This window comes from Apostichopus japonicus, chromosome 11 (genome assembly GCF_037975245.1).
Source record: "Apostichopus japonicus isolate 1M-3 chromosome 11, ASM3797524v1, whole genome shotgun sequence".
Classification (NCBI taxonomy): domain Eukaryota; kingdom Metazoa; phylum Echinodermata; class Holothuroidea; order Aspidochirotida; family Stichopodidae; genus Apostichopus; species Apostichopus japonicus.
This window is the reverse complement of record NC_092571.1, coordinates 19,133,049-19,145,830: the sequence shown is the minus strand read 5'-3', so window position 1 is coordinate 19,145,830 and position 12,782 is coordinate 19,133,049. Positions and strand designations below refer to the sequence as shown.

At 37.5% G+C, this 12,782-nt stretch overlaps 1 protein-coding gene across 1 annotated transcript; it reads right to left on the bottom strand.

The window, feature by feature from the left end:
- Positions 1-3,384: 3,384 nt before the first annotated feature.
- LOC139975599 (serine/threonine-protein kinase PINK1, mitochondrial-like) lies at positions 3,385-12,347 on the bottom strand. Its single transcript, XM_071983631.1, has 8 exons — positions 11,792-12,347; positions 11,135-11,407; positions 10,772-10,978; positions 9,958-10,211; positions 9,020-9,314; positions 8,455-8,691; positions 7,084-7,215; positions 3,385-5,182 (listed from the first exon to the last, which is right to left on the bottom strand). The coding sequence occupies exons 1-8, from the start codon at positions 12,212-12,214 to the stop codon at positions 5,000-5,002; spliced, it is 2,004 nt and encodes a 667-aa protein (XP_071839732.1). The 5' UTR covers positions 12,215-12,347; the 3' UTR covers positions 3,385-4,999.
- Between the last annotated feature and the right edge of the window lie 435 nt (positions 12,348-12,782).

The following is a 12,782-nucleotide window of genomic DNA, read 5'->3' as shown; positions in this document are numbered from 1 at the left end:
TTTTTGGTAATTTGGGGGAGGGGCTGGTGGAAGCTCCAAAGGATGGTAGGGCAGGGAGTAACATATGTTTAAGTCTCTGTGTATGTGATGCCCAAACTTTTAAATACAATGAATGAAAGGCTTTTATTGTCTTTAGTGGGGCCAAAGGTCATTCGACAAGAACCCTTAACAACTGCCCCCACCCCCCACCTATAGTATATGAAGTATGTGAACATATATAGTAGGCCTTAATGTCCAATTAGTGTGCTAATTAAGAATTATGTTGACCAGAAAGCCAAGAGGCTTAGGGGAATCCATACCACATTTTGTATGCGAAAATTCAATATAAACTGCACACAAGGTTCGTTTACCTGATAACATGAATCCACATTCCAATTATGAAGTTCATTGGAGCTTTACCTTTGTAGTTACTGCTATTACAACGATTTTGGAGTTTGACCCATGGTGACCTCAAATGACCTTGAACTCCATGAAGTCTCTTGCAAAGTTGGATCCACATACCATGTACGAAATTCATCCAAAATTTGCTATTGAAGTTATCAAGTTTGCAAGGTTTTCGGACATTAACCTCTGTTGACCTCAAATGACCTTTGATACATATAAGTTTCTACTAACTTAGATGCATCCACATGCCAAGTATGTATCAGTTGAAACACTATGTACTTTTTAAGTTAGTGCATTTACACGCCAAGGTGTTACATACATATGAGGAAAAGACAGAGTTTTGGGTAATCGGCTCCAAACACAACTTCGGAAACATGAATGGTGTTTATCTTACATTTGGAACCACTCAGATTGCACCTTCTACATCGGTCAAGAACCTTGGTGTTTTTGGTGAACCTTGGTGTAATTTTCGATTGCAACATGTCCATGTCAAACCAAATAGACCAGCTTTGTAAATCTGTACGATTTCAGTTGAAGAATGTATCACAGATAAGGAAGTATGTATCTGAAGATGCATGTCGTCATGTGATTCGCAGCCATGTTCTTTCCCGGTTGGATTATTGTAACAGGCCACTTACAGAAAATCCCTCAAACACATATAAGATGACTTCAAAGTTTGCAAAACTGGGCTGCTCGGATTATTTTTTCGGTTACACCGTCGTCATGATGCCATGCTTCTACTAACATCCCTTCATTGGTTGCCAACCAAACAGAGGATTGTTTTTAAGATTCTTTTATTTGTATACAATTTTTTTCATGATCAGGCGCCAGAGTATTTTAATGAGTGTCTTGAGTTGTATCGACCTGTGCGTACAAACCTTCGCTCCAATGCAGACCCATTTCGATTGACTTTTCATGTGGCTCGTAGTAAGGATCGCACATTCACTGTTGCAGCAGCTAAGGAGTGGAATAAACTCCCCTCCAGTATAAAAACTGCTCCATCAGTGGATGTTTTTAAAAAAACTACTTAAAACGTACCTATTTCCTACTTGATTTGCTATTATTTTGTTTGTTCAATGTTATGTTATGATTCGTTGTTATATTGCATATGATTGTAAGCGCTGTGATATGGTTTACCATGAATAGCGTAGCTAAATGCCTAATAATAATATAATAATACATATACCATCACCATCACATTCCTTGAGCCTTCAGTACAGCCAAAAACCATGATTGATAAAACTGGTGGTACATGATGGGGGTAGGGAGGGATTCTAGAAAGATGTTACTTTGTGGAAATGTACACTCACATATTGCAAATATACACAACTTACCAACAGAAATCTTGGCACACTGATAAGATGGATCCCTGTTGCTGAAATATTAAACTTGCATGTGTTTGATGAAACACCGGCCATTTCATCAAACATTCTTAAGGTGACATCCCTATGTTCCGATGTCTCTATGTTCCGACGTCTCTGTTCCGACAAAACGAAACAAATTCGGAGCAATTTTTTTTTTTTTTTTAAATTTGTTTGTACCAACAAAAGTAATTTTGTGATCCCAATATTTTTGTGATCCAATTTTTTGGGGACTTAAATTTTTTGGACCAACATTTTTTCGGACAAAATTTTTTGAGACCAAAATTTTTCACGAAAATAAAAATGTGACCCAAAGTTTGTTATGACCCAAACAGTAAGAAACAAAGCCAGTAAAATGTGTCAGTATATTAAGTTGCACTAAAGGAGGTATAGAAAGGAAATTCAACATACATCGACGACCAAAACCAAAAACACAGCCCTAAAAATTATGGTCCGAAAACAAATTAGGACCCTAACAATTTTTAGCTTTCCACCCAGTGGCGTCTGCACGATTTCATGGGTGGTGGGGCCAAGTACCCAATGCCCCCTACTGGCATCCCTTCCCGCCCCCCACCACTTCCTTAATTTGTTTTCAAATTCCCCCGACTGAGCCCCGAGGTTGAAGGGGCATGGCTATTGCCCCTATTTTCGCAGGTCACTGCCCCTCCCCTCCCCCCCAACATAGTTTGGTCTAAATCTAAACACATTTTACTCAAAAATTGATTTGGCCAAAAACGATTTGGTCCCAAAAACTTTCGGGTCACAAGCACTATTTGGGGCATAACAAACTTTGTGTCATATTTGTTTCTTTCATGAAAAAAATTTGGTCACAAAAATATTGGGGTCACAAAACTACTTTTCTTGGTACAAACAAAATTTTGGATAAACATAATTGCTCTGTATTTTTTCTTTTTGTCAAAACATAGAGACGTCGGAACATAGAGACGTTGGAACATAGGGATGTCACTGTACTATTCATACATGCAGATTTTGGATCGAATTATGGAAAACAATGCCTTTATGTGATCACATATTTTGCACAATTAACTCACAGGCAAATCCAGGATTAAGAGGGTTGTGTGTCCGTGGGGTCATTGCAGCTGAATCACATGTAAGGATCCTCCCAGATGGAAAAAAAGAGACTTTTCTTGTGAAATTTAAATCATGAAATATTTTCAAATAATGGATGTACATAAAACCGGAAGAGAAGTAAACATGGTCTCCATCTGGAACGAACAGCATCTCATCAGTAACATCTCCATCTCATCAGTAGCATCTCATCAGCAGAATCTCCATCTCATCAGCAGAATCTCCATCTCATCAGCAGTATCTCATCAGTAACATCTCATCAGCAGAATCTCCATCTCATCAGCAGAATCTCCATCTCATCAGTAGCATCTCATCAGCAGAATCTCCATCTCATCAGTAGCATCTCATCAGCAGAATCTCCATCTCATCAGTAGCATCTCATCAGCAGAATCTCCATCTCATCAGTAGCATCTCATCAGCAGAATCTCCATCTCATCAGTAGCATCTCATCAGCAGAATCTCCATCTCATCAGTAGCATCTCATCAGCAGAATCTCCATCTCATCAGTAGCATCTCATCAGTAACATTAATAAATGTGAAGAGACTTGAATGTAGTGAAACAATAACTTTATTCAAACTAAGAACTGCAACTTAGAGAAAAAAGCATTAAAAGAAGATCTTAGGGGAAAATATGAATATTGTTTTGTCGATTTAAACTGCTACTGCTTTAAGTGATGAGAAAACATCCATTAACAGATGTATCAAAGTGACTGGACTACCTAGTTTAAATCACAGAAGTCAAATTATCAGAAGCAAACATTATACTGAAGTCAATCAAAAAGCACAACATCATAACACACATACCTGGCCAAGCCAATTTTAAAAATCAGAACTGTGTGAGGGGCACCCAGTTCAAATGTGTAAAGGGCACTTAGTTCTACTGTGTCAAGGGCACTCAGTTCTACTGTGTAAAGGGCATCCAGTTTTACTTTGTGAAGGACACTCAGTGTTTTTCTCTTTGGAGCTACTGTGATTACAAGAATTTCACGATTTGACCTCTGTTGACTTCAAGTCACATTCAACGTCCACAGAGAATCCTTGTACTCAATAAGGCGGTCTGCACACCATGTTTAAACTTCATTTATCATGGTTTACTTTTAGAGTTGGTTTACAAATTTGTTTCAGACTTTGACCTCTGTTAACATCGTATGACTTCTGACCTTCACAGAAAACATTAGGGATCATGTACTCAATAACTTGGATCCACACACCTAGAATGGTGTTCATTTAAGCTTTACTTTTGGAGATGCCTTGGGGGGGGGGGATCTACCTACCAAGTATAAATGTTATTCAAGCTTCACTCTTGAAGTAATTGAATAAAAAGGTTTTCTGACTTCAAATGACCTTTCACCTCCCCAGAAAAAAATAAGGTTCTTGTACTCAACATGATGCATGCACATACCAAATCTGAATTTCAACCACCCTATCATCTTTTATTTATCTATTTACAAGCCAAGGCATCACACACACACATAAACATCCACACACTCCTGCACACACACACATGCTATCACCACCATGAAGATTGCATTGCCTTCAGCAAGGAATCAGTAAAAGTAGAAGCAAAGCTCAAATAATTACACAGCTGAACTAAAACAAAATAATCTTCAGGGTTTCGTCAATGTTTTTGTACATACAGTGCAAATGCTGGGAAACCTCTCAGCAATAAAAAGTTAAAATAGTGAATACAATTAAGTCTCTCTTGAATGCAAATGATAGAACACTTCAACTGATGATTCAGAGAGGCCCTAAATTTTTGGAAACTTAGGGAAAATATATTGGTATATATCTATATTGATGATGTGAGTGATCTGCTTTGAAGTTTTGACTCATGTTGCTGCTACATTCACACTTTGGATGTAACTTTCAAAACAGCTCTGGAATATGAAAAGTATTTAGCTTCATAATTGTTTGGTTTTTGGAGATTTTCGTTCAGTATTTGATCTTTACAGACATGCCAATTATGAACTTGTGAAATATGAATGCAGGTTAATTTGGTTCAGTTCTGAATTGGATAATTGTGAACGAGTTAGAACATGCTTCCAAACATGCAAAACATGCACTAATGCCAAAAAAAAAAGTTCTTTGTAAATGAAGCTATTAAAATTGTAGATAAAAGAGTCGTAAAAATTAATGCTCTTTCTATATTGCAGCCCGAGGTTTCCTTATGAGATTTCATTCATCCTCCCTGTTTCTGCTTCCAACCATCTCAGCCATCTGTTGATAGTCAACACATTGGCTGCCTTAAGGAGGCCCTTCCGATCAATTCTGGAGCAAAAGGTCCTTAAAAGTTCCATCTTGACTGTAGGATATCTTTCACCTATACCGATACTGTCAGGCTGCAAGATCTGCAAAAATAGAAAGGAAATTGAATTTCAAATGGTCATATGCATGTCTGTTGTGCTAGACATGCATATGCAAAGCTTCTAAAGAGCTAGTATCATTGTTTTCACTGATATGACATTTCAATTGGTCCGTAAAATAGCACAAAGTGTTTCTACTAGTCCAAAAAACAGCGTATTCAGCTGGTATTTAGACGAAGCAGTTGATGACATCAACACCTGACATAATAGTCCTAATGTGGGTGTTGTATGAAACCAGAACACAATGCTATTAACATACACATCACTACACTAGTCCTAGGTGGGTGTTGTATAAAACCAGAACACAATGCTATTAACATACACATCACTACACTAGTCCTAGGTGGGTGTTGTATAAAACCAGAACACAATGCTATTAACTTACACATCACTATACTAGTCCTAGGTGGGTGTTGTATAAAACCAGAACACAATGCTATTAACATACACATCACTACACTAGTCCTAAGGTGGGTGTTGTATGAAACCAGAACACAATGCTATTAACATACACATCACTATACTAGTCCTAGGTGGTTGTTGTATCAAACCAGAACACAATGCTATTAACATACACATCACTATACTAGTCCTAAGGTGGGTGTTGTATAAAACACCAGAACACAATGCTATTAACATACACATCACTATACTAGTCCTAAGGTGGATGTTGTATACAACCATAACATGATGTTATTAACATACACACTACTATACTAGTCCTAGGTGGGTGTTGTATAAAACCAGAACACAATGCTATTAACATACACACTACTATACTAGTCCTAAGGTGGGTGTTGTATAAAACCAGAACACAATGCTATTAACATACACATCACTATACTAGTCCTAAGGTGGGTGTTGTATAAAACCAGAACACAATGCTATTAACATACACATCACTATACTAGTCCTAAGGTGGGTGTTGTATCAAACCAGAACACAATGCTATTAACATACACATCACTATACTAGTCCTAAGGTGGGTGTTGTATAAAACCAGAACACAATGCTATTAACATACACATCACTATACTAGTCCTAAGGTGGGTGTTGTATAAAACCAGAACACAATGCTATTAACATACACATCACTATACTAGTCCTAAGGTGGGTGTTGTATAAAACCAGAACACAATGCTATTAACATACACACTACTATACTAGTCCTAAGGTGGGTGTTGTATAAAACCAGAACACAATGCTATTAACATACACATCACTATACTAGTCCTAAGGTGGGTGTTGTATAAAACCAGAACACAATGCTATTAACATACACATCACTATACTAGTCCTAAGGTGGATGTTGTATACAACCATAACATGATGTTATTAACATACACACTACTATACTAGTCCTAGGTGGGTGTTGTATAAAACCAGAACACAATGCTATTAACATACACACTACTATACTAGTCCTAAGGTGGGTGTTGTATAAAACCAGAACACAATGCTATTAACATACACATCACTATACTAGTCCTAAGGTGGATGTTGTATACAACCATAACATGATGTTATTAACATACACATTACTATACTAGTCCTAGGTGGGTGTTGTATAAAACCAGAACACAATGCTATTAACATACACATCACTATACTAGTCCTAAGGTGGGTGTTGTATAAAACCAGAACACAATGCTATTAACATACACATCACTATACTAGTCCTCAGGTGGATGTTGTATACAACCATAACATGATGTTATTAACATACACATTACTATACTAGTCCTAGGTGGGTGTTGTATAAAACCATAACACAATTTTATTAACATAAACACCACTATACTAGTCCTAAGGTGGGTGTTTTATAAAACCAGACCCTTATGCTATTAACATACACATATTATGGTAAATTCAAGCCAAGTTTGTACCTGCTTCAACCAATTGTGAAGATTTCTCTCCAAGTATGACATTTTCCACAAATTATTAGGGCCTTGGCTCCAACCATCCTGTTTCCATAGCAACAAATGGATCATATTGGCCGCTACATCAGAAGAGAGTCTCTGCAATGAGAACGTGACAGACATAAAATCAAGTGAATTATTTGTGCCTTTATTAAAATGTCTACGTTAACAAAATTTACATTTAGACCCTTCCTAACTTTATCTTTCGAAATTTAATTTTGGAATGAAAAGAGAATAAAACCATAACAAGGTAATCAAATGATCTTTACCATGTTGCAGTGCTAGTCCACATCCATTAACCTTTTATCAATATCAAAAAGCTTCATGTAATGCCTTGGCTATTGTTTTTTTACAGCAAATACTTTAAGGAGAACAGAAACATTTGTTCAATGATCATTCTTTAAAAGAATTTTCTGGTAGCTAAAGGTGATTGTCTGGGTAAATTGCTGAAAATGTTCTGAATCTTTAGGCAAAAACTACATCCCCGTAGCATTTTATATTGTGATATTTTGTAAATGTATCTGGCAACAGAAGAATGGATGATATCATCAGGGCACTTCAACTGAAAATGTCTTTTTTGTCATTCATTTAGCCAAGTGGGAAAGTATATTTCTAAAAACAAGATACATTTGATGAATTTCTGATACAGTTACATTCAATCAAACATATCTCGAGTTAGGTTCAAGATAATGAGATGGGTTTACCTAACCAGGATAACCATAACCAAGCCAGGATACCCTACTGTAGCCAAGATATCCTACCCTAGCCAGGATACCCTACCCTACCCAGGTTACCCTACCATGGCTACCCTGGCTATGCTACCTACCCTGGTTCCCCAAGCCAGGATACTTTATCCCTACTCGTAGCATGTATAAGGGTTTCATTCTATGTCTAAGTATAGTTACGTCCACACAGGTAGGCCCAATAGTAAGTAACTTAATAAGACTAAAGGTCTTGAACCAATATGACATTATTGCAAAGGAGACAATTTACTACTTATTAGTAGAAACAAATATTTAACTTGTACCAAAATCATAAAGATTCAGCTTTTATTTGGTAGTCTATGGTGCCATCCACCAACAACAAATTCAAAAACCATGTGCTCCTCTTGTGCTAGTGTAAAAGCATATACTAAATGCGCAGAAAGTAGAAATTTTTCCACTCATGAATATTGATGTGGAAAATTTCAATTGAATATGCTAATTATCAAATTAACATCAGAATAGAGATTCATGACAATGTCACTACAATTTCAATATTACTACAGGTGTGCTGATGTTGTGGGTTATTTACTAATTTATTCATTATAGAATGAGCCCAGAGATGATTTCTGGCTACCTTTGATGGATCTTTCTTCAGGAGACCTAAAATCACCAGCTGAAACTCTGGAGATACAAATTCAGGCAGTCGTGGCAGACTATTCTCATTGTAATGAAGACTGTCCATCCCTCGTTGATAAAATGGGTTTTCCATTCCACAGATCTGGTAAGCTATGGAGCCTATAGCCCAGGCATCTGACTTACTATAATCTAGTTCCAAGTTTAAAGGCCATCTGCCATTAAAGACTGCCTTTATCTACAAAGGAAAAATCAATGAGACACATCTAGTCAATCATGTCAGTACATTTAAAGAGGCACTGAGTGCCAGGTCGGGTCACTGGGTTAATTATCTCACCAGACCCCTTTTGGTTCTCTTCAACTTTCCTTTAAGTATAATATGAAGTAAGAATACCTCCCATATCCCCCCCCCCTTCCCAGATCTTCCCAGGTGTGCTACTTGACCCTAGGTCACTGCAACACCTGGATACACCTTCTCTCAGGCCTGTCCACATGTGTGATCACATATGGCAGCATTACCTGCTTCTGTGTCAAGTAAAAAATTAACTTTTGTTAAAAGTAATTACCTCTGGAGCTCTGAGTGCTGAATTGCCAGCAATGGAGACATCAAACCAAGGAAGTGTAACGTGCAGGCCGGTTTCCTCTAATGCTAAGGAACAACCAAAGTCTGTGATTGCAAGTCGTGGCATCCTAGAGGAATCAAACTCAACTAGAATGTTGTCATCTTTAAGGTCCCTGTGAACTAATTGGTAAGAGGAGAGGAAAGCAGCGCCCTCTAATAACTGACAAACCATCAACTGGGCATTCCACTCAGAGCGGCACGGATAGTTTTGGAGGTATTGTCGTAAGGTCATCTCGTATCTAAATGAGAACAAAAAGAGTTTATTACACCTTATTCTCCAAAGCCAGCTCACATAATGTAATCACAATGACAACTAGGATATGTCATGTAATCACAATTACAGCTAGAACCAATATCAAATGGCTACCATATCAGCTAGAACCATATTATATGGCTTCCATATCACACCTTATTCTACAAAGCCCTCACATTATGTAATCACAATTACAGCTAGAACCAATATCAAATGGCTACCATATCAACTAGAACCATATTATATGGCTTCCATATCATACCTTATTCTACAAAGCCATCACATTATGTAATCACAATAACAGCTAGAACCAATGTTAAATGGCTTTGATATCACAAACTTATTCTCTTCTTAAATGTAAAATAAATTTCCCTTATTGGCCTTCTTCAATTTGTTTATAACTCTCTTAGTGAGTGGTTCCATTCTTCATTTATTATACTGTATTTAATTGTGTATTTTATTGTGCATTTCTTATTGTCCGGTAGATAGCTGCTAACCTATACCAACATGTCAAATGCATGGAGGCCAATTGCTACACAATTGCAAAATGGCATAGAACTTTGTACACAGTAATATTGCAATAAAGGTAAAAATGTAAAACACTAAAATATTCCCTTAACTTTACGTACCTATGCATAACAAGATACAACATCCTGTTTCGACCTCTACCGGTTTGGAATTGATCCCTGGGGAGAGCATGTGGGAACAGTGCTTCCGCTTCTTTGAAATCCTGTAAGTTATTATCATCAACAAAAGCACAATGGGCCTTCACAAAGCTTGGATGGTCTTGCAGTTTATACTTCTTGTTCAGTATGATTTGCTCCGATTCAAACGCAGATTCAATTGCGGAGGTATCTGACCTTACTCTATCATTAAAGATGACCTGATGATAAAAAAAAATACAAAACAAAAGTGAAATCAGTTTCAAAACAGTTTCAGTTAATTTTATTGGATTCAGATGGATTCAGTTTGTGTCATGTTATTCTTGATGTACTAACTTTTCAACAGGATGGAAATTGGTAAAATTTAGACTTTGTACAAAGGTTTTTCATAAAACAAGCCTCAGTGAGCGAATAATGACTAATTATTGGGTCATCATGACTTAAGTCTTTGCCTGAAATATTCACCAACAAGTATGACAAATGGTGAGATTTGACTTCAAATTGAGCATTCCCTCTAAAACCAACATCTCCCACCAACCTTCTCATCCCCTCTTTCCCCTTCCCCTCCCCTTCCCCCTTCCCATGAATCCAAAATGCTGACATCAAAATAAATGCCTTCCGTTAATGCTAAGCCTTTACCATAAGCCTAGTAAGCCCATGCATCAATGGTTCATTTTAGTCTTCCTCAACCGGTCCTTTTATACTGTCAAGTGTTTTCTTTGCTATCGTAAAAGATGAACTTCAAATGAGTAAAATTTTGGTAAAAACTAAACAAGTTTACCTTCACAGCTAAATTAAACTGTCCATCTGCCAATTTGTCTATTTCTGCTCTATGTTCTTCATTGGAGTTTACCTCTCCTTCATCATCGGATACTTTCATATCATCATCAGTTTCTGAAAGTGATTTATCCCTGCTGCATTTCTTAGACTTAGAGATGGACTCAGATGAAGAATCCAACAGACTCCAGTCTGAGCCAGTTATATCCATCTACATGAAAAGAGAAATTGGTTTAACTTTCTGTATACTCAGTGAAGTAGAACTGTTTCTGTGCATTAACTTTTGTCAATACTTTTAAAATACTCCTCCCAAATACACCGGCAAGAACATAACAGTGACATTAAATGGCCAAGATGCTATATTTACCTCATCCTGGCTCATGATATTCCATTTCTCACTTTCTAAATTTCCTTCACAGCTTTCTGTTGTTGAAGACTCAGCTTCTTCACTGGTTTCTGTTGGTTCAGAATCACTCAGAAATACTGACTGATTCCTCTCTGTCTGGGTTTTGGCTAGTTTGGCAGCAAAGATGGCTCCATAGCATCCTTTACCTATCAACTTATCAAACTGATATCCTGTCAAAGAATTGGGATATTTGGTGTCATCCTTAGAGTTTCTCCTTCTCTGCTGTTCTTCTTGCTATAAATTACCATAGAAAGAATTAACAGAAATTGTTGTAAAAGGTATGCTGATTTATCACACTTACTGTAGCAATAGATATTGAGACAAAACAGACTTAGGAAGTTAAACCATGAGATGAACAGTACCAGAAACCTTAGTGGGCTTGAGGTAAAATCAACTCCTTGAGAAAAATGAAAATAGTGACCAAGGAACTGTGGAAATTACTATCTTTGCACTCTGATTGGTAAACTTAAAAGCTGGAAAATAATTTGGCGAAAACGTTGCTATTCATCCAGCTGCTGAACAAGTAGAAATGATGTTAACTTTTAAGAATTAATCCCTGTTTGTACACTTATGAACTACTAGCAAGGTAGCATATGTAATGTAGGGCTGGCTACTTACATTCAAAGAATCGCAAAGGTCTTCTAGTTTCGCACTTTCATGCAGGTCATTGTTGTTTGTCGTAAGCCCTTGGTCAGCAAGAGCGAGACCCACAAACCCAAACGCCAAGTACGGGACATAAGACTTCCGTGACCCATGGTATCTTGAGCCGTTTTTCAGAGGCGAAAACAGTCTCTGAACTGCATCGTTTCTGAGACGAACTGATAGAGTTTCCCATACAGAATGAATGGGATTATACGTCACTTTCTTGGGCACCAATGCGTTACGATAAAAGTGTGTCCAATCCGGCGAGTGATTAGGTCTATATCGCAGATCCCATCCATGTAGCTTTGGAAGCCTTGGTTGTTGAGCGGCCTTGTTCCAAACCTTTTGTCTCAAAACTTGCCAACCTCCTTGAAGTATTTTCTTCATAACTACATTCATTTTGAGATTGTTCAGTGCCCGAAGGGGCACATGCGGTTAAAATTCCAGCAGTTAAGATAATTTTCTTCTAATACGCATAGGCAATACTATCTGAATTGACACTATTTTGATGATGACGCAATTTCAGATGAGATGTATGTAAATTAGGTAAAGTACCTACGGCTTTATGATGTCATCGCTGCGGCGCTCTCCGAGATATCAACCTCGCGAACTGTCTTCGCTCACACGATTAGCATTTTGATCGAATACACAATATAATTATTAAATGCAAACTTAAGCATAAAAATGGCAATCATTTAATGAGCACCACTAAAAATGATTTTGTGATCAGTGGTAGACTCTTCTATTCATTTCAGGTCGAAGGAATTATTTTATCATCCGTTTGTTTGTAATAAATGTCCCGTCGAGCCCTATTCCATGTATCCCGCCACAAAAGATTTCCAAATCAATTTATTTTTACTTGAAAATAAATATGTAGATGAACGTCCTCCCTCCTTCCTGGCCTTCTTCTCGACCTTCCTCCCGGCTCTGTCCCGACCCCTCCCATTCTCTCTACCTTTCCTTAGTG